The following is a 17,628-nucleotide window of genomic DNA, read 5'->3' on the forward strand; positions in this document are numbered from 1 at the left end:
AATTCTATGCTCTTCTAATGACATCTATTACAAAATACCTATCTAGTGCAACAAAAGATAGATGAACAGAATGTGACGAAGGAGGAAATGAGCACATTCAATTGTTATGTTTTATGTCGTGCATTCAAGATCTCTTGTATATACTTTAATATATACTTTTTTTTTGGCCCTCTGCTTTCATTTGTTGTTTCAATGTCCTTTAAAAATCCTTGCTTGCTAGTGGTCAGTCCTTCCTCTTTGTCCCTTCTTTTCCTCAGTAGCTCATTCCCACACAGCAGCACCACAATATTTGTACCCTTCCAATTGCCCTATTGTGGCATCTGTTTAGGGACTACATTTCCCTTTCTCTAAGAGCATATGACCAGAGTGCTGGATGTTTTTGTATACAGTGCTGTAAATCATGTTCTTCTCTTGTTACATTTGCCGTGAATTCAAAGACCGAGGTTAGAAGTCGTTTACTGAGGGACCCTGCTTCCATCTCCCAAAGCGCAAAGAGAATAGTGACCACAACTATTAACATTTATTTCCCGTTACGCACTGCCAATGCGTGGAGAAAATCGCTAGTTAGGATTTTTTAAGAATATCGTCCCAATTTAAGATGGCAGCTGCACGTCATTCGCGATGACATAATTAGCGGCATGACAAGACTGTCTCATTTCATTCGCCATTGCTTCTGTTGTCTTGCTGCAGCAGTATTTAGTTTGCGAGCCCTTAAGCAAAATGGCACATCTTGTGCTGATTACCTTCAGTGTTGATAATACCTTAACTAATATGGTGTCCTTAGGTTGACAGTATATGGGTGCTGCAGTGGTCCATATCAATCCATTTTCAACTCCTCCTTCTGTCCGCTGTATCATGGTGACAGAACGGTCCTCTCCCTGCTGGTCAGGCCAAGCTGCTGTAGTCGGGCTGTTGTTCATTTTCATTTCATTTTAATGGTCTCTGGCCACATCGTTGCCTTGAAACGTGCGCTGAAGTGTGTCCTTTGGGCACCATCGGGGGTGCCCTATACAGGCTTTGATCATGTTATTCCAGCTTTGATACCATTCTTTTATCTGCTAGTCAAACACAGAATTTAAATCACCATTAATTTAATTTAATGAATTGAACTGAGTACTATACGAGGTGTTGGAAGGCTTAGGTTCTGGATTACCTTTACTCATTGTATATGTCTGGCCTGTTCTGTGATTTTAGTTGCAGCGTAATCTCTTGTTTTATGTTTTGTTCATGGGAGACTCCCTGTGTTTTCTTAAGTACCTAGTTTTCATTTTGAATCTGAGCGCCGTTTGCATGTTTTCAGGCTGCTTATGTTTCCAAATCAATGTCTTACTTGTTTCGAACAAGTCTCCCTACATCGCCTCTCCCTTTCTCCTAATTTAGGTGGGGTCATTTACCTTAAGCACCATATTATCCTCTGAATCTGTTGGGGGACCCCATCTTCTCTAAAATCCATGATGGGTGAGTTATGAATAGCAGCATTTGCCAGACACAGTGCGTTCATATGAAGCCTCAGTCTTTGTTGCAGTTGAGGATGGTAGAGCGAAAACGAAACCTCGCCAGGAAATAGCAAGGAACGTTTTACCTCCAAGACTTGGGTAATAAAAAGCAAGTTTGGAAGGGGAGAGTCTTACTTCCAATCATAGTGTATATTAACAAAATTAAAAGTTGAGTTTAAAAGAAAACGGAATGCGTGTCTGGAACTGAAAAAAATGAAAACTAATGTTACGATATAATAAATGCTGCATTAGAAATGACTAAGGAGTGTGTTACTGACACACATACGAGATAAAGGTTTTTGGCCCTTCTCAAAACAACGTTTGCTAAACACTTGGTAAGCAAGAAGCTACTTATGACTGTACAAAAGTTAGACCGGTAGCAAAGAGCAGATTGTTCTTGGACTCCAATGAAACACTGTGGATGAAGAAAGGGGGTGTGCTCAGTGGAATGATCAACACTTTTCGTGGCGTGGGTGTGGGACTAATCATCCTGGTCTTGGAGCCACACTTCATTATAGCATGAAACCATTGGGGGTGTAGCACTTATTTTACTGGATTTAAAACATTCTGGGGCTTTACAAAATAAACAGAAATTGGCAATGCCAGTAGGTCTGGCTTTATTGTGCTGCACCTTGCTTCCACACAGTCACACCTCTGGGCTCACACAAGCACACTGCTCCCCCTGTACTGACACTGGCTCACCTCTCAAGAGCTCACAAGGTCTCACTTCTCACTCTGCACTCTGAAGGCGTTCAGCTCAATGCCAGAATACCCTCCAGCATGAGTTGCATGCTATGCACATGCACATAACATAACCTTGCCCTTAAACTGGACCATATCTCATTATTGACGCTTGCCTCTCTCTGCACTCAAAGGCACACTGCTCACACTCTACAAACAAGCACACCTCTCCCCCTGTATTTACCCAAGCACACTTCTCATCCTGCACTCACATGGGCTCACCTCTCTCCCTGTAGGGCATGGGCTCACCCCTCTCCCTGCAGGCGCATGGGCTCACCCCTCTCCCTGCAGGCGCATGGGCTCACCCCTCTCCCTGCAGGTGCATGGGCTCACCCCTCTCCCTGCAGGTGCATGGGCTCACCCCTCTCCCTGCGGACACATGGGCTCACCCCTCTCCCTGCAGGCCCATGGGCTCACACCTCTCCCTGCAGGAGCATGGGCTCACCCCTCTCCCTGCAGGCGCATGGGCTCACCCCTCTCCCTGCAGGTGCATGGGCTCACCCCTCTCCCTGCAGGTGCATGGGCTCACCCCTCTCCCTGCAGGTGCATGGGCTCACCCCTCTCCCTGCGGACACATGGGCTCACCCCTCTCCCTGCAGGCGCATGGGCTCACCCCTCTCCCTGCAGGTGCATGGGCTCACCCCTCTCCCTGCAGGCCCATGGGCTCACACCTCTCCCTGCAGGAGCATGGGCTCACCCCTCTCCCTGCAGGCGCATGGGCTCACCCCTCTCCCTGCAGGTGCATGGGCTCACCCCTCTCCCTGCAGGTGCATGGGCTCACCACTCTCCCTGCAGGTGCATGGGCTCACCCCTCTCCCTGCAGGTGCATGGGCTCACCCCTCTCCCTGCGGACACATGGGCTCACCCCTCTCCCTGCAGGCGCATGGGCTCACACCTCTCCCTTCAGACGCATGAGCTCAGCTCTCTCCCTGCAGGCACACAGTCACACTTTGCTCCGGCATTCACACAGGCTCTTCTCTCACCCTGCATTCACCTGCAGTCACACAGACACACCTATCTCCATGCTCTCTCAGCACACCTCTCACCTTAGACTCATCTCATTCTCCACTCCCAAAGGCAAACCATTCCCTCTGTTCTCACATGAGCACATCACATAATTCAACAACAAACCATATAAATCATCTCAACAACACAATTAGACAACACACCACATACATCCAACCCACACCACAGAATTCCACATCATGCAACAAAATTCAACAGCACACCACATAATTAAACTCCACTACATATCACTCCACTCCACAACACAAAACACCATTCCATGACATGCAGTCCCACTCGACATAATTCCAGTACGCTCAATGCCACATAATTACTATCCACATAATTCAACTGCACACCATGCCACATAATTCCACTTTACACCACACTATTCTTCCAAATACAATTCCACAACTAACAGTTCCAATCCAACCAGTCTAATTCCACTGCAAACCACATATATCCACTCCAAACCAAAACACATAGGTAAAAGACATTGTCATTTACAATGCCAGTAGCGCAAATTTGGGACCTATAGCATTGCAAATACTTGTTTCATATAGCTCTTACGGCAAGGTATCGATCTACTTCTAGGCACATCCTGTTGTGGCAGACAAGAAAACGGAAGAAGGGATAGGAATAGGGGTCTCCAAGCATGGCATAGTTTGTTCAAGTGGAAAGTAAGTCTCTTTTTTTCCCTAAGGTAAGCTACCAGTCCACTGTATCAAGTGGCCTCCAAGAAGAAGAATGGGGACCATAACAGCCACATGGCACTTGTTGTTCTTGATTGAAGTTAGTTCCTGGAACTGGGTTGTAATCAAAACTATGCACAAATTTAGTTCCCCAGGGCAATTATTATGTACAACAGTATTATTCTTCTGAAGCTAGTGTGACACCATCTAAACGCCATCAATTTTCTGAATGAAGTGTGGATGGTCTCACATCTTCCAGACATTTTAGTTTCTTGGTGACGTTTCCAAGACAGTCACATAGTAACAGATCGAATATATAATTTGTCTGTTTTTGTCTGGCCTGGCCTCTCGCATGTCAAATGGGAATCTAATTCAATCATGGAGGCTCACTAGCTCCTATGAGACTTCATTTCAAATCCCATTTGTACTCTGATTCTTTGTTTGGTCTTAGGTAAATCCTCTGTACTCCTTTATCCGATGATATTCATCTCTGAATTGGGAGCGTTTACAGTAAGGCTTCCTTACATGAGCGGACAAATAAATTGTAATAGAAGTGCAGGTTTGCTTACATTTCATCCTAAACATGTTCTTAATTTAATTTTGGACCATAGATGCTTAAATCCCTTTGGAAGTATTAAAGGTAGCAACTAGTCCAGCTGGTAAGTACCACCTAATTTCCCTGTGGCGCTTCAGGCATGGATCCATCTTTCTCAGTGTCTATTGTAATTGACACCAACTCCAACCCAAGAGCAGATCAATAGGCCGCCCATGGCCTTCAGGAGGTCATGGGATGCTGTGTGATGCGCTGAGTCCCTCTTAGCGGTCCACAAAGCAAATTCTCTATGAGTAAGTGGAAAAGTGGTGATCAGAAAGGAGAACAGATGAGTGTGGCTGATGGAATGTTCTCCAATCTCCATATACCTAGTTGACCAAACAGTCTCTCTTCCCATTTTTCATCACGTTTTCAAATGATGAATTTCTTATTCCATTAGGGATTCACTGCTTTATTTCCATTTCCAAATAGCCATGGCATCATTGCAGGGATGAGTAGTAGGTAAGCCCCGGCATGGCATAGTTGTGAGAACCTTTGAACATTGAATATAGATTCATTCAACAGACCGTTGTATCCAAAGACAGGATATCCCTTCTGTGTGCTGGTTACTGAGTGACATCTCGAGCAACAAGTCCTAGCCTCTAAAATAATTAATTCATATTTTTGAAGTGTTTTGAAGTGCAAACTAGGCTCTAGATTTTATAGGGCTATTTCACAATCAAATCACTTACATAGATGCATATAATCTGTGTTTTACAGTATCAGTTAAATAGAACTGAGCGACATATAGAAGAGTAATATAATACATCGGCAAATGTAAATCATCTCAGGCATTTGGAGAGTGGGTTGCAGCCACTAATCTTTTGTTGGGCTAAGGATTCCTTTGTTGCGTTCTTTCTCCTTACTGAGTAGGTGACTTGAGGAGAGGTGTGGATTTCGGCTGTTGCCTTGTGCGATAGCAGTGACTACATAGGGAGGGAGTATTATTGAAAGAGAAAGGTCATTAGCTACAAACATTGTGGTAGACCAGGTGAGCAGGCGGTCTTATGTCTGTAAATGGCTGAAACATTTCAACACAATATACCCTTTCCTTAGTTGTATTATTTAGCATACGAGAAAAAAAGAACAAGAAAAAGATATACATCTGCTTTCTACTTGTTGGTGATCACTGCCTTTCTACATTTAGTAAATCAGCCACACAATGTGTTACTTTAAGGATGTCTGATCTTTTGTGGATTCTTACCATATTATTGTGGTACAGTTGGTATGAATGATGCTTTTGAAATAAAAAGAACTTCTAAAAACTTTTACTTTCCATTTGTTTGTCATAGTTTTAATAATTTACACATTCAACCCCGTCGTTTAGGTGATTGCTTCTCTGCCTACTATGTTACTCTGTATATTGCTCCCAAGCTAGGTTTGCACTATGTACAAAACAATACATTAATTCCTAGACTTGGCTGAATAAGTAAGTGTGTGAAAGACTGTGGTTAATTTAACTGACTGTCTTTGTTTTCAGGCAAGTCCTATGGTGCAGATGATTTCCTCCCCGTGCTTATGTACGTGCTAGCCCGCAGCAATGTGACCGACCTCCTCCTGGACGTGGAGTACATGATGGAGCTCATGGACCCTGCTCTGCAGCTGGGGGAAGGTAGGATCCATTGACCTGTCCTAAGACCTTGCCATGGGTAGCACCATTCTTCTACGGTGTGGCCTGGAGTCAAAAACGTCTAGTGAGCCAGTCTTACAACCTGGTGGCAATAACTTCTGAATGTACCCGATCTCTTATGTTCTGGGAGGTGAGCACGGTTTAGCTTTTTTTTTTTAACTTTAAACTCTGCTCACGTGTGTAGTTGCGGGACCGTTTGAATGAAACTATAGGACTATGGAATAGGTTCAGGTCTTTTCTTATTATTCACTCGTTGGTTAGTCAGACCATAATACCTGAAAATATCATGTAATAGTGATATTGGTAGAGCGCAGAGATGTGGCTAAAAAACCCTAAGTGGCCTCAGAAAAAATGCAATACAAGCTAGCTAAAAAATCGAGATGGTACATTGTATTTTCAGGCACAGCATATTGTCGGGTTTCTGAGAAGCATGCTCTTTTTAGGACTTGTGTTCTAACACCCTGCTCCCTCATATCTAATGCTGATGGGGCAGTGCTCCCCTTGAGAAAGGGCCCAAATGTGAGTTTTAACTTGATTGATTAGAATTCAGGCTTCCAGTTAGTTTAGCTTTCCCCCAACTCTCTTGCAGCGCTAGCCCTTCTTCGGTGAGCTTGACTAGCCTCACCCAGATATTTATTTCTCCCACACTAATGTGTATTAATTCCTGCCTTTTTGTCCCATTTGATTTTCTTTCATCATGCAGCGTCACAAACCACGTGTTTCTTCATTTCGAGCTTATCTGCTATAACTTTACCTCTTTACCTGGGGTTTTACTGTATGTAGTTTGTAGGAAAACCTTAAATATAACCTGGATGCTCTCATAGCTACCTCAGCAAAGGCTCCTTTGAGCACGAGTGCCCTTGTGTAGATGCTTTGGATCTGGAATATGGTCTTCTCAGTGGACAGGCATCAAGCAGGTGAGCCCATGACTTCCTGGTCATATCCACTTCAGCAACTGCAAGCACTTTTTCCTGGAGGTAAAGAGGTGCTAAATGCACAGACACCACTTATTCCAAAACGTCTTGAAATAACAGGATGTTGTTTCTTGGAAGGATGGAATCTTTCGGTGTACAGTAGGTTCCTTCGTTGTTAGTGACGGCTGTACGATAGTCGATAAGGTGGGTAGCGTGCTGTGTGCTCTCCTCCCTGGTGTGTCGCGCGTGTGTTAGGATGGTGTGCAGAGAGTCACCGTCTCCCATGTGCAGCCTTACTTCCCTGCTCCAGTGAAAACACTTAATTACCACCCCCACAAGCCTTGCAGGTGCCTTGTCCATGTTTCTGGCTGCCCAAATAATAAAATAGTGAATCGTCATCTGTTCACTGTAAACATTTTCAGCCCCCCCCCCCCAAAAAAAATGGCCTCAGGGGTTCTACTTCCAAAACACATGCTGCTGTAATACAGGTCGCATGTTTGTTGGCATTTGTGAAGGGAATGTCGCGGTGTTTTTCCTACTTCCTACAAACTTCAATCCCACTGGTCCTAATCCAACAGCGCTTCACTTTCTACACTTGTCCCAAATAGCGTTAAGACTGGGGCTCTGGTTTCCTATCTCTTACTCTCTTACTAAGAATCTCTTGTTCATCACCCCAATTAAAAGTAAACGCCTTCTGCAATAACTTCTTCAAAGGCCCAGAAACAACTAAACCCCTGGGTCAAATCTTCTGTAACAATGACACCGTGCCAAACAGGAAACTCAGTTAGACTTTGTCGGTCTGGTGAGCATCTCTTGTTGCACTGAGAAGATTCTCTTTAAGCTTAATTTCTTTTGAGATTGATAAATGACCCACATAGTCCACTTTTGCTGCTAAAAATGTACACTTTCCTCTTCTCAAATGTCTTTTTTTAGATTACTTTTTGTCCATCTTGTTTATAATGTTTATATTGATGTGTATATATATATGTTTCGGTGAGAGCGAGCACCCCTTGGATGGCTAACTGAATCCCAGTTGAGGGTTCTTTGGCTGCAGTGGTGCCATATTCCTTAAGATCTATTTGTTACGAAATAAATATATGTGAGCGCTATTTGAGCCAGAATCTTTCTTCACAACAACTATCCTAGGAGTTCGTGATGCTAGTTGATATCTTATGTATAAAACAAAATGAAGCATCGCAACCACCAGCTGCTGAGGTCATTGTAAGTGGTCGTTTTCGATACCTGTCAGCTCCAGGTCTTACCATGAATGTCAGCCATCATGGGTCTTGAGTCTGGTCAGCTTGATGATGCACTACCCTTCAGAAAACATTTGACTGAAGTCAATTCTAGTGATAAACTTGTATTTTTGTAACAGGTGTCAATCAATCTGAATATCATGATTTACTGACCTCAAATCCGCTCAGAAATATAAATTGTAGATATGTTTTTCCACACCAATGCAAAATAACCATTGGGTTCTGTTAACTGTTCCTCACGTATTTGGTCCGCTGTTTCGATCAATTAATCTCCACGATGAAGAGGTACACTGCATACTTGATGCCTTGGAAGTGGGACATTGTCTTTCAAAATTATTTTACGTTCGAATCCTTTGGCGCCTGTATCTAAAAGTTTTATTTTACACAGGTATCCATAAAAATGAACATCTCTATCAACCAACAGGAGTTAATGATTATCATTCAGAATCATTACTGCCTCTACTTGTTGGCAGCAGTCCGTCAGGTTCACTTCTTATGAGCAACATAGACTTTCTCTGAGGTTTATTGTCAGCTAAAAACAGCGTCCTGATGAAGCATCCTAAAATATGAATTACATTCCCACGATAGGCCTTTGGCGCCATATCTAAAGGTATTAGTTGATGGAGGAGGCACTTTTTTATAATCTGATGACTTTCTGAATTCACAGCATATGGTGATTTTGAATCACTCAGTTGTCAGTCCCCACCTCGTTAAAGCTAAAGCCCGCGTTATTTGTCTTTGTTGATCTGATATTTTCCTCCCTCATGTTCTACACGTTTAGCCAAATTAATCATACTGTCATACACTAATTACCATTTCTCGACAATGGTGGACAGTATGGCTATTGGCGTAATCACATTTCAATCCACATATGCAACACAAAAACATTGCTATTAGTACTTTTACTGTATATTTACTGTTTGATATTACTCAGTTCTTTTTTGAACTGATGTTATATTTTTACACAATATTATCTGACCAATGCCTGTTCAAATCTGTAACTGATCATATCAGTCTTTCTACATTTACCTCTAGCTATGGTGTCCTCAAGTGTTAAAATTATGTAACACAAAAGTCTCTCTTGGAATATTTTACTAGAACAGTTCACTGCTAACTCACTCAATGTGTACTGGTCAGCCACATCAGTCTCTCTCAACTACAGGACTTGTTTATTATCTTGAGTATTTTCTAATTTCTTCCATGCTTCTTCGTGTTTGTTCCAGTCACCAGTGCCGAAAGATTGTGTCAGCCTATCAATACAATCAGATGATCAAATAATTTCTGACCCTTTGCTCCCAAAGTATGAATCAGGATTTATTTTTTCCAGGCATGAAGTCGTCTGCTATGTATAGCCAGCAGATATTTTAAATTTGTTTTCGTCCAGTTTTGTGAGGGCATCAGCCGGTTGATTAGCAAAGGTCCATCCTTTGTATATGTTGCTTAAATACTCTACTCACAGCTAGATTTTACAAAATGATACTGATGAAATGAGAACCAGAGAAAATATCGAAAGATGTTTTATTACAAAAAAAATATTTTTGAAGTATCGGAAGCAATTTTTGCAAACTTGCTACTGGTAGTTGCTTTATATATTCAGCAAGGAACACACATGGTCAGTTAGTGAATGTTCAAATGCTGGAGGGCTCAACACTGGATTGATCTTCCACCGGCAAAAATGTATCATGTGACACCCAGTGGGGCATCAGCATGTTGCAGCAAAATATATGTGTGTGTGTGCACACCTTCTGTAGAAGCACTGATCCATGGATGTGCCTCTGGCGTGCTTTTAGACGCCACTACAGTGCTGCCACAATGGACTAATGAATTGCTGTAAGTCAGGATGGGCCGCGCAGGAGATGCTGTCTTCCACTTGTCACTGGTCACCAATGCTGCCATAAGACTCACTGACAATTTACACAACTAAGTGCACATACATTATTGATGGAGAACACAGCTTGCACGAACATTGCTCTCTGTGCACCATTCCTCACCAAATTCAAACGTCCCTCTACTGCATGCTCTCCTCGAGCTCTTATAGCTTAGAGACAGCTAATTAAAAATGCAAAATCATTATTTTGCTTATGGGCGTAGCTCCGGGAGGGAATGAGGTATATGTTGAATTGCTCACACAGGCCATAGGCAGGTTGTCACCAGCAGTAATCACATATGGTGCAAGGGGACGTCTTTGTCTCTTCTCTGCTGCCACACTGCTGATTCCATCTCCGTAATGATGAGCAGAGATGTTATTGTGAAATAGATAGTAAGTAATATAAAGGAGCTCAGAGCATACAAACAGGCACGTTTCTGTTATCATGTCTTCAATGCACAAGGCCCCAATGGGCATTGAATGGCAGAGCAGACTATTCACAATGCAGGCATGCAACTAGGCTACACTTTAACTACATTGTAAGAAAGCCAAAAAACATTTCTCCAATGTCTTCTCTTCTAATGGAATGCCGTTTTCATCCAGTTGTGGGCTACCAAAGGAGGTATGGACCAATTTACCTCAATGGAAATCCTTTAGACAGCAAGAAAGAGATTGATAGGCCCACCATAAATCCAATATGTACGTTCAAATCTTCACACTATCAAAATGTTTTTGATTAAGTCAATGAATCCAGTGAATATTTATTCTAACACACTGAAAAGCGACAGCCGCATCCTCATGCAATACTGCGAATAGAAGAAGTAGACAGGTCTGTAGTCCATACAAACAGGGTCATACCAGACCTATCCAAATATCCAGAAAGAAGTATCTTTTTTTTAGTTTCCAAGAAGATATGTAGGTGGCCAAAGTAATAAATCTGTACTGACAAAAGTATGTAGTACATAATTACAATTTCACCTGAAAAAATGACAATCAGTTCAAATGCTAATGCCATACTTTAGACATACATCGGTAATGATTTTTACTAACGGTTCTCAAAACAAATGTAAACATCCAATAGCCTATTCATTGCAACGCATACAATTACGTTTTGTAGACTTGTTATATTATGCCCAATAAGTATGTTTGTCATTTGTAAATTATAAGTACAGAACTAGCAAATTGAGCGGAGCATTATGACAAGTTGTCGTCCCAAGGATAACATACAAAGTAGGATAGAAAGGAAGCAAATGGTTGTGTCACACGAACTAGGCAAAATAGACGGGCGTATCTGATCTAGTATTGCATCAAGGATAGCATAAAATGGAATGGAGCAGGGAAAGACATTTATAATCACCCCATATAACCAATTAAAAATAGTTTGATTTGGAAGGTCATGGCAGATTGCAAATCTCAGAAAGAGCCGTACATCATGAATGAAGGACAAAAAAAACATACATCATGAATGAAGAGCCATACATCTTCAATAAAGAGTAGAAAAAACAATATGAAAACCCCCGATCTAATTGGGCCAAGCCAAGCGTTAATCCAAAAGTTGAAAGTAACTTTTTAGACTACAGAAACAGACTCTAGACATGACTATGAAAATAAAAGTAGGACACTTATTTTGTAGCAATGAACATGACGCTGGACTAAGACACCAGGACGTTCACCGCAAGCACCTGATGTTAGGGATTTAATCAGAGAATAGCAGATGATTATCCACAGAATCTGTTTTTGACTGGTAAGTGATATTTGGGACTGTCGCAGGTCCCTCTATCTATCTATAGTCTGTTTCTGTAGTGTAAAAAGTTACTTTCAACTTTTGAATTAACGCTCGGCTTGGCCCAATTAGATCCCTTCCCTTCTATCCTACTTTGTATGTTACCCTTGGGAAAACAACATGTAATAATGCTCTGCTCAATTCGCTATTTCTGTACTTCTAATTTATAAATGACAAACATACCTATTGGGCTTTACATAACATTGCTAGATAACTTAATTTTATGTGATCTAATGATGAGGCTATTGGATGTTTACTTTAATTTTTTTTTTTGAACCGTTAGTAAAAATCATTACCGCTGTATACCATAAGTATGGCACTAGGAATTGAACTGATTGTCAATTTTTTGCGGGTGAAATTGAAGTCGTCATTACTGCATGTTTTCGGCAGTACAGATTTATTACTTTGGTTATCTGCATATCTTCTTGGAAACCAAAAACCAAAAAATGGATAGATCTTTCAGAATATTTGGATAGGTCTGGTATGACCCTTTTTGTATGGGCTTACGGGCCTGTCTATTTCTTCTATTCGCAGTATTGCATGAGGATGCGGCTGTCGCTTTTCAAGTGTGTTATAATAAATATTCAATGGATTAATTGACTTGGCTCAGCACAACAGTCTAAGAAAGATTTAACAAGCACATAAAGACTTGTGCAACTGCAATCTGTTTTTTGCAGCACGCCTCTTTCCTCCACAAGGAAACATATGTTTTGCCATCCAGCTAACTTTTCTAAAGGAAGCCTGAGACACGCATAAGGGTCGCATCATGAAAACACAATCGAGGCACACTTTCTTCCAACACACCCAGGGTATATGAACCCGCATCAATGAACTCACAAAGCGCAGTCTTCTCAGAAGAACCAAGCTGAAGCCTTCAGATGCAAAGGAGCAGGAACAAAAAGCAGAGACCACCACCCCAGGGACAGTAGACATTTCTCCTCTCAGCCTCCATAAAGACCTGTGTAGCTTCAAAGCAGCTCACTGTGGCATGCCATCACTCCAACACGTGTCATCATACAAGACACCACTCTTCTTACATTTGCACATCAATTAAGACATTATTCCATCTTCCTTTTCCCTTGCTCACAGTCCAGTGATGCTGTGTAAAATCTGCATGTTCTAAATGCTACTTGAATTGAACCACACAGATTATACCTCTGCGGTATGTCCTACCATGTTAGTGACCCAGGCTCGCGCTTTCCGTGAGCACCAGCTAATTTATACAAAGTCACATCCATTTTTAGTCAGATTAAGGGATTTGCCCAGAATCACAGGCTGTTGAGCCAACGTCAACCTGGAACCTGGTTCCCCGGTTCCAAAGTCGGCAGCTCTAGCAGTGACACCTCAAGTTATATCATAATATTTCTGCTTCAGGTGTCAGAGTCCTATACATTTATGTATGGCCTCCTCGCTACCGGCAGCTATAGAGTAAAGGGACTTACTTTGAATATCAGGGCATCAGCGCGAGAAAGAGTAGAGATTCTGCTCAATTTATTTTCTATGGTTCTCTGTGTCACAGTCGGTACAGGAAAGGACTTTTAACGTGCTTACGTCGCCACCTAGTGCCTCTGCCAGGCACGGCTGCTGTCAGTGTTAGCGACTTATATATGATAGATGGGTGATCAACAGACCTTCTTTCACCCACATGTTAGAGGGCAAAGCGAGGCACGTATGGCCTGGAGACACGTCAGAACGTGCTTCAGGTGTGACAAACTATTCCCCAGTCTTATGGGGCGATCAGCAGCGCTATCCTTACAGAGCATCCTTAGAGTCTTTTACCGATAACACTTAAACAACATTTACTGACGCCAGCTTAAAAATATACATATAACATAAAAATAAACTCTTCCCTTCATGGTTCACACATTACCTATTTTTTTCAAGATTGTTGCCTATGCTGCAGGCTCAGTTTGTCTTTCACTTCTCACCATCCCATGATTTCCAGGTTCCTATTACTTGACCACCACCTACGGGGCCCTGGAACACATCAAGTACTACGACAAGGTGACGGTGACCCGGCAGCTGAGCATGGAGGTGCAGGATTCCATCCACCGCTGGGAGAAGCGCCGGACTCTCAGCAAGGCGCGCATGTCCCGGACATCTGTGCAGGTGGGTGACGCCAGCAGCATAAAGCGGTCCTCTTAGCACTATATTTATAGCATAAGAAATTACAATGGAGGCAGCATTATACGTGAACAACAAAATGCGCATAGAAAATAAAGCAACGAGTAAATAGCATTCCACATGATAACATATTTTTCCACTGGCACCGGAATAGTACAAACTCTGTGCACCTGAGGCCTTACATGAGTGAGAGGGTCACCTCTGAGGCCGCTATTGACAGTCCCACTAGATATGACACAAGGCTTACACAGTTACTATTCCACCTCATATTTGGTGCGGCAAACGTAGGGCCTGGTTTAGAGTTTGGCGGAGGGGTTACTTCGTCACAATGGTGACCGATATACCGTTCGCGGAAATATAAATCCCATGGGATATAATGAAATTTATATTTCGGCAGAGGGGATATCTGTCACTGTTGTGATAGAGTAACCCCTCGGCCACACGCTCTGTAAATGAGGTCCTTAGTATTCCACTGCACATGACTCTCTGAGTATTTCCCATCAGCTAAATTACAAATCTCGTTATATATGAAATACTGAGAATGCATGCTGGCAGAAATATACAGGGCCTTCTGGAAGTAGATATGCTTGTAGTGTGCTCATGGTTGACATTTAGAATATTTCAGCCACATAAGTGAGAAGTTAAACGAGAAACCTCATGCAAGGTATTAATATTCAGTCTTTATTTATTCTTTGCATTGAAGTAGTTGGAGTTTGTCTGGAGTTTTCACATTTATAGTGGGAATAGCAAATCTATAAAAAAAACTAATAATTTGTAGGAAAAATAGGATTGGATTCCCTGCTCACACTTATCATGGGGTAATCAGAGATTTTTTAAGCTGTCCTATGTCCAGTCCTATTCAATTGTTCTCTTTGTACTGAAGGTACTCTCATTTATCGGAACAGTAGAGCAAATTTATTTAGTCGGATCTACGGCATATATAATGAAGTATGTTTTGCACCTCCTCATGTTTGAAAGTGAACAGTTGTATTCTGAGCCACCTCCCTCGGATTTGAATCTGTTCCTGTAGCCGATACACTAAAAATGCACCTAGATTCAATTATAGATTTCATCACTGACTTAAATGGTTATTTTACTTTATGTGTGTTGGGACTGAAGATGCCCAGACATATCAGCCACATTTCTCAAGCACTGCATCTCTCTGCCTGGCAGCTCTGCTGCATTGACTAACCCTGTGACATGAAAGATTGCATATCTACCCAGGTCATTCTGAAGTCGCCATGTTGGTTACCTTTTGTCTTGTGTCTCGGCACTACCCAGATTTCTAGCACACACGAGCTTTAAGCACTTTTGTGTTGTCAGCTCTTTTGGCCAGAAGGTGCTAGGCTCTTGTGTTTTTTTTCTGAAGCATATTTTGAAGTGTGTCATTTTCCTACTAGCTATTACAGGTCATTTTCTGGTCTTTAACAATAAATATTGACTGGACATTCACTTAATTTTTGGAGTACATGGCATTTCGAGTTTCTATTCTGGAGAAAGCCATGGCTGCTTGATCCCAGTAACCCCAATAGAGTTTAGCACTAAATTCACAAGTGTAATATCCACGAACCTCAGACTGACCCGGGGCCCCAAGAAATGGCCACACTATGCCATGTTTGTATTTTCTGATCAGACAGAGACTTCTTTGCCCCTTATCTGGTGTAAGTAGCTCATACTATCATTCTTCCTTTGCCTTCTGATGCATGCAGTTCTGCATTTGTATGTGGAAAAACACAAGTATACGTACTATAACACAGAGGAAGAAAACAAAGTTAGATGGGCTGCCATACCTGGCATAGGGCAGCATGAGTTTTCTGGTTATTTATTCAAGAGTTTCTGCATATCTTTGTAAACCATACATTTCTGGAAATATAATCAAAACTGTAGTTGTGTTGTTGTGTGACTGCACTAAGGTTTAGCAAACCTGTCTGCAACCTTTGTCCATTTTTTAACATTGCGAATAATTTTGGTTACTTTGCCTGGATAAGTATTCATTTTAGTTAAGGCCTTCTTTAAAAGTAGTTTGATGTGTTTGTTCTCTCTTGTGTAGTTGAGTTATTTTTAAGTCTTGGCAAGTAAACCAGTGATACAAATATACTGCATTGTGCACTGTAAAACAGTCCTGCCCAGGATCTTTATAAAGGATTTTCACAACAAAATTGCAAGCAGTGTGAGCCGAGTTTATAGAATTCCTACTGAACAATGCCCAGGACCTATTTTTACTGTCAAGGAGAACAAGTATATATTCTTATTTTGTTCAAATGACAAATAGTGCCACAATATGATGGAAGGAAAGTGGATTGTCTACTCCGATGGCAGAATATGCATCTTTATGTTTGAGATGTCCAAAATGGTAAATGTGGTTCACCAACACAAAGCCTTTACTGTTAGGGTGAGTGCTACAAATTATACAGTGAGTTATAAGCTAAACTGGAATTGAACTGGATCTAGAAGCTGAAGGTGCGGAAATTAGAAAAAGAATTCAGGAAAAAGTGTGCCAAGGGAATTGAATAGAAGTTAGGCCTGGCTAAGCAAGAATATAAGAAAATCGTGAGGAAGAGGAAATGATAATATGTAAACACAAACTGGGAAGTAATGTTATATGTCATAGAAACCCGCAATATTGGGGGGTTCTGGCAGTTGGTTAAGGAGGGGAAAGCTATGGGGCATATGAGGTGTTTAGCTGGAGAAGAAGATTGGAATAAGCATCTGTGTAAACTATATGGAGGGAATGACTTGGGAGCAGAACAAGGAAATAACATTGAGGTAGGTGGGGCCCTAAGATCATCTTTCTCCCTGTAAAAGATAAAAGACGTAATTACTGCTCTTAAGCTAACTAGAGCAGCCGGTCCAGACAACCTGCCAACAATAATGATAAACAAATAACAGTGATTGGTTGGCAAATCTTTTTTATGCCACCTTTCATAAAATCCTTGACTCTGGCTGCTTGCCGGAGAACTGGAAGGGTGCAATAATAAGGCCAATCCACAAAAAAGATGATCCAACAAATCCCCAGAATTACTGCCTAATACACTTGTTGGACGTGGGTGAAAAAATCTTTGCAAACTTATTACTGGGGCAAATGAACGTTTGGGTAGAGTTAAATAATTTGATCCCAGTAGAGCAAAGGGTCTTTAAAGAAGGCCACTCAACAATAGACCATTTCTTTAGTCTGTGGGCAATAGCAAAAAAGTAAATTGAGGTATGAGGATGCCTGTTCTGTTGTTTTGGGGACTTTGAGCCACTTTTAATTTGGTGGACCGAAATTTGCTATGAGGTATGTTGAAGTGGCTCGGGGTCGATTCCGACTTACTTTTCCTCCTTCAGGGACTACACATGCAAAACTGGGCCCAGGTGATCTTAGATAACGATGGAGTACTTTCTAAGAAGATCCCTATACAGAATGGGTTGCGACAAGGATGTGTCCTGGCCCCGCTTTTGTTTTCCATATTTCTGTCTCATTTGCCCGGGGGTATTGGAGTTAGAGGCCTTTCCCCAAAAGTGGATGGCACTCATATCTCTTCATTA

General features: G+C 41.9%; 1 protein-coding gene across 1 annotated transcript in view; it reads left to right on the forward strand.

Annotated features, from left to right (window-relative positions):
• Window positions 1–17,628, forward strand: part of RIN3 (Ras and Rab interactor 3) — a 394,191-nt gene that overhangs the window by 354,460 nt on the left and 22,103 nt on the right. The window contains exons 8-9 of the mRNA XM_069208209.1: window positions 6,007–6,138; window positions 13,922–14,085. Coding sequence (XP_069064310.1) covers window positions 6,007–6,138; window positions 13,922–14,085 — 296 coding nt within the window. The remainder of the gene's footprint in view (window positions 1–6,006; window positions 6,139–13,921; window positions 14,086–17,628) is intronic.

Source organism: Pleurodeles waltl, chromosome 9 (assembly GCF_031143425.1).
Source record: "Pleurodeles waltl isolate 20211129_DDA chromosome 9, aPleWal1.hap1.20221129, whole genome shotgun sequence".
Lineage (NCBI taxonomy): Eukaryota > Metazoa > Chordata > Amphibia > Caudata > Salamandridae > Pleurodeles > Pleurodeles waltl.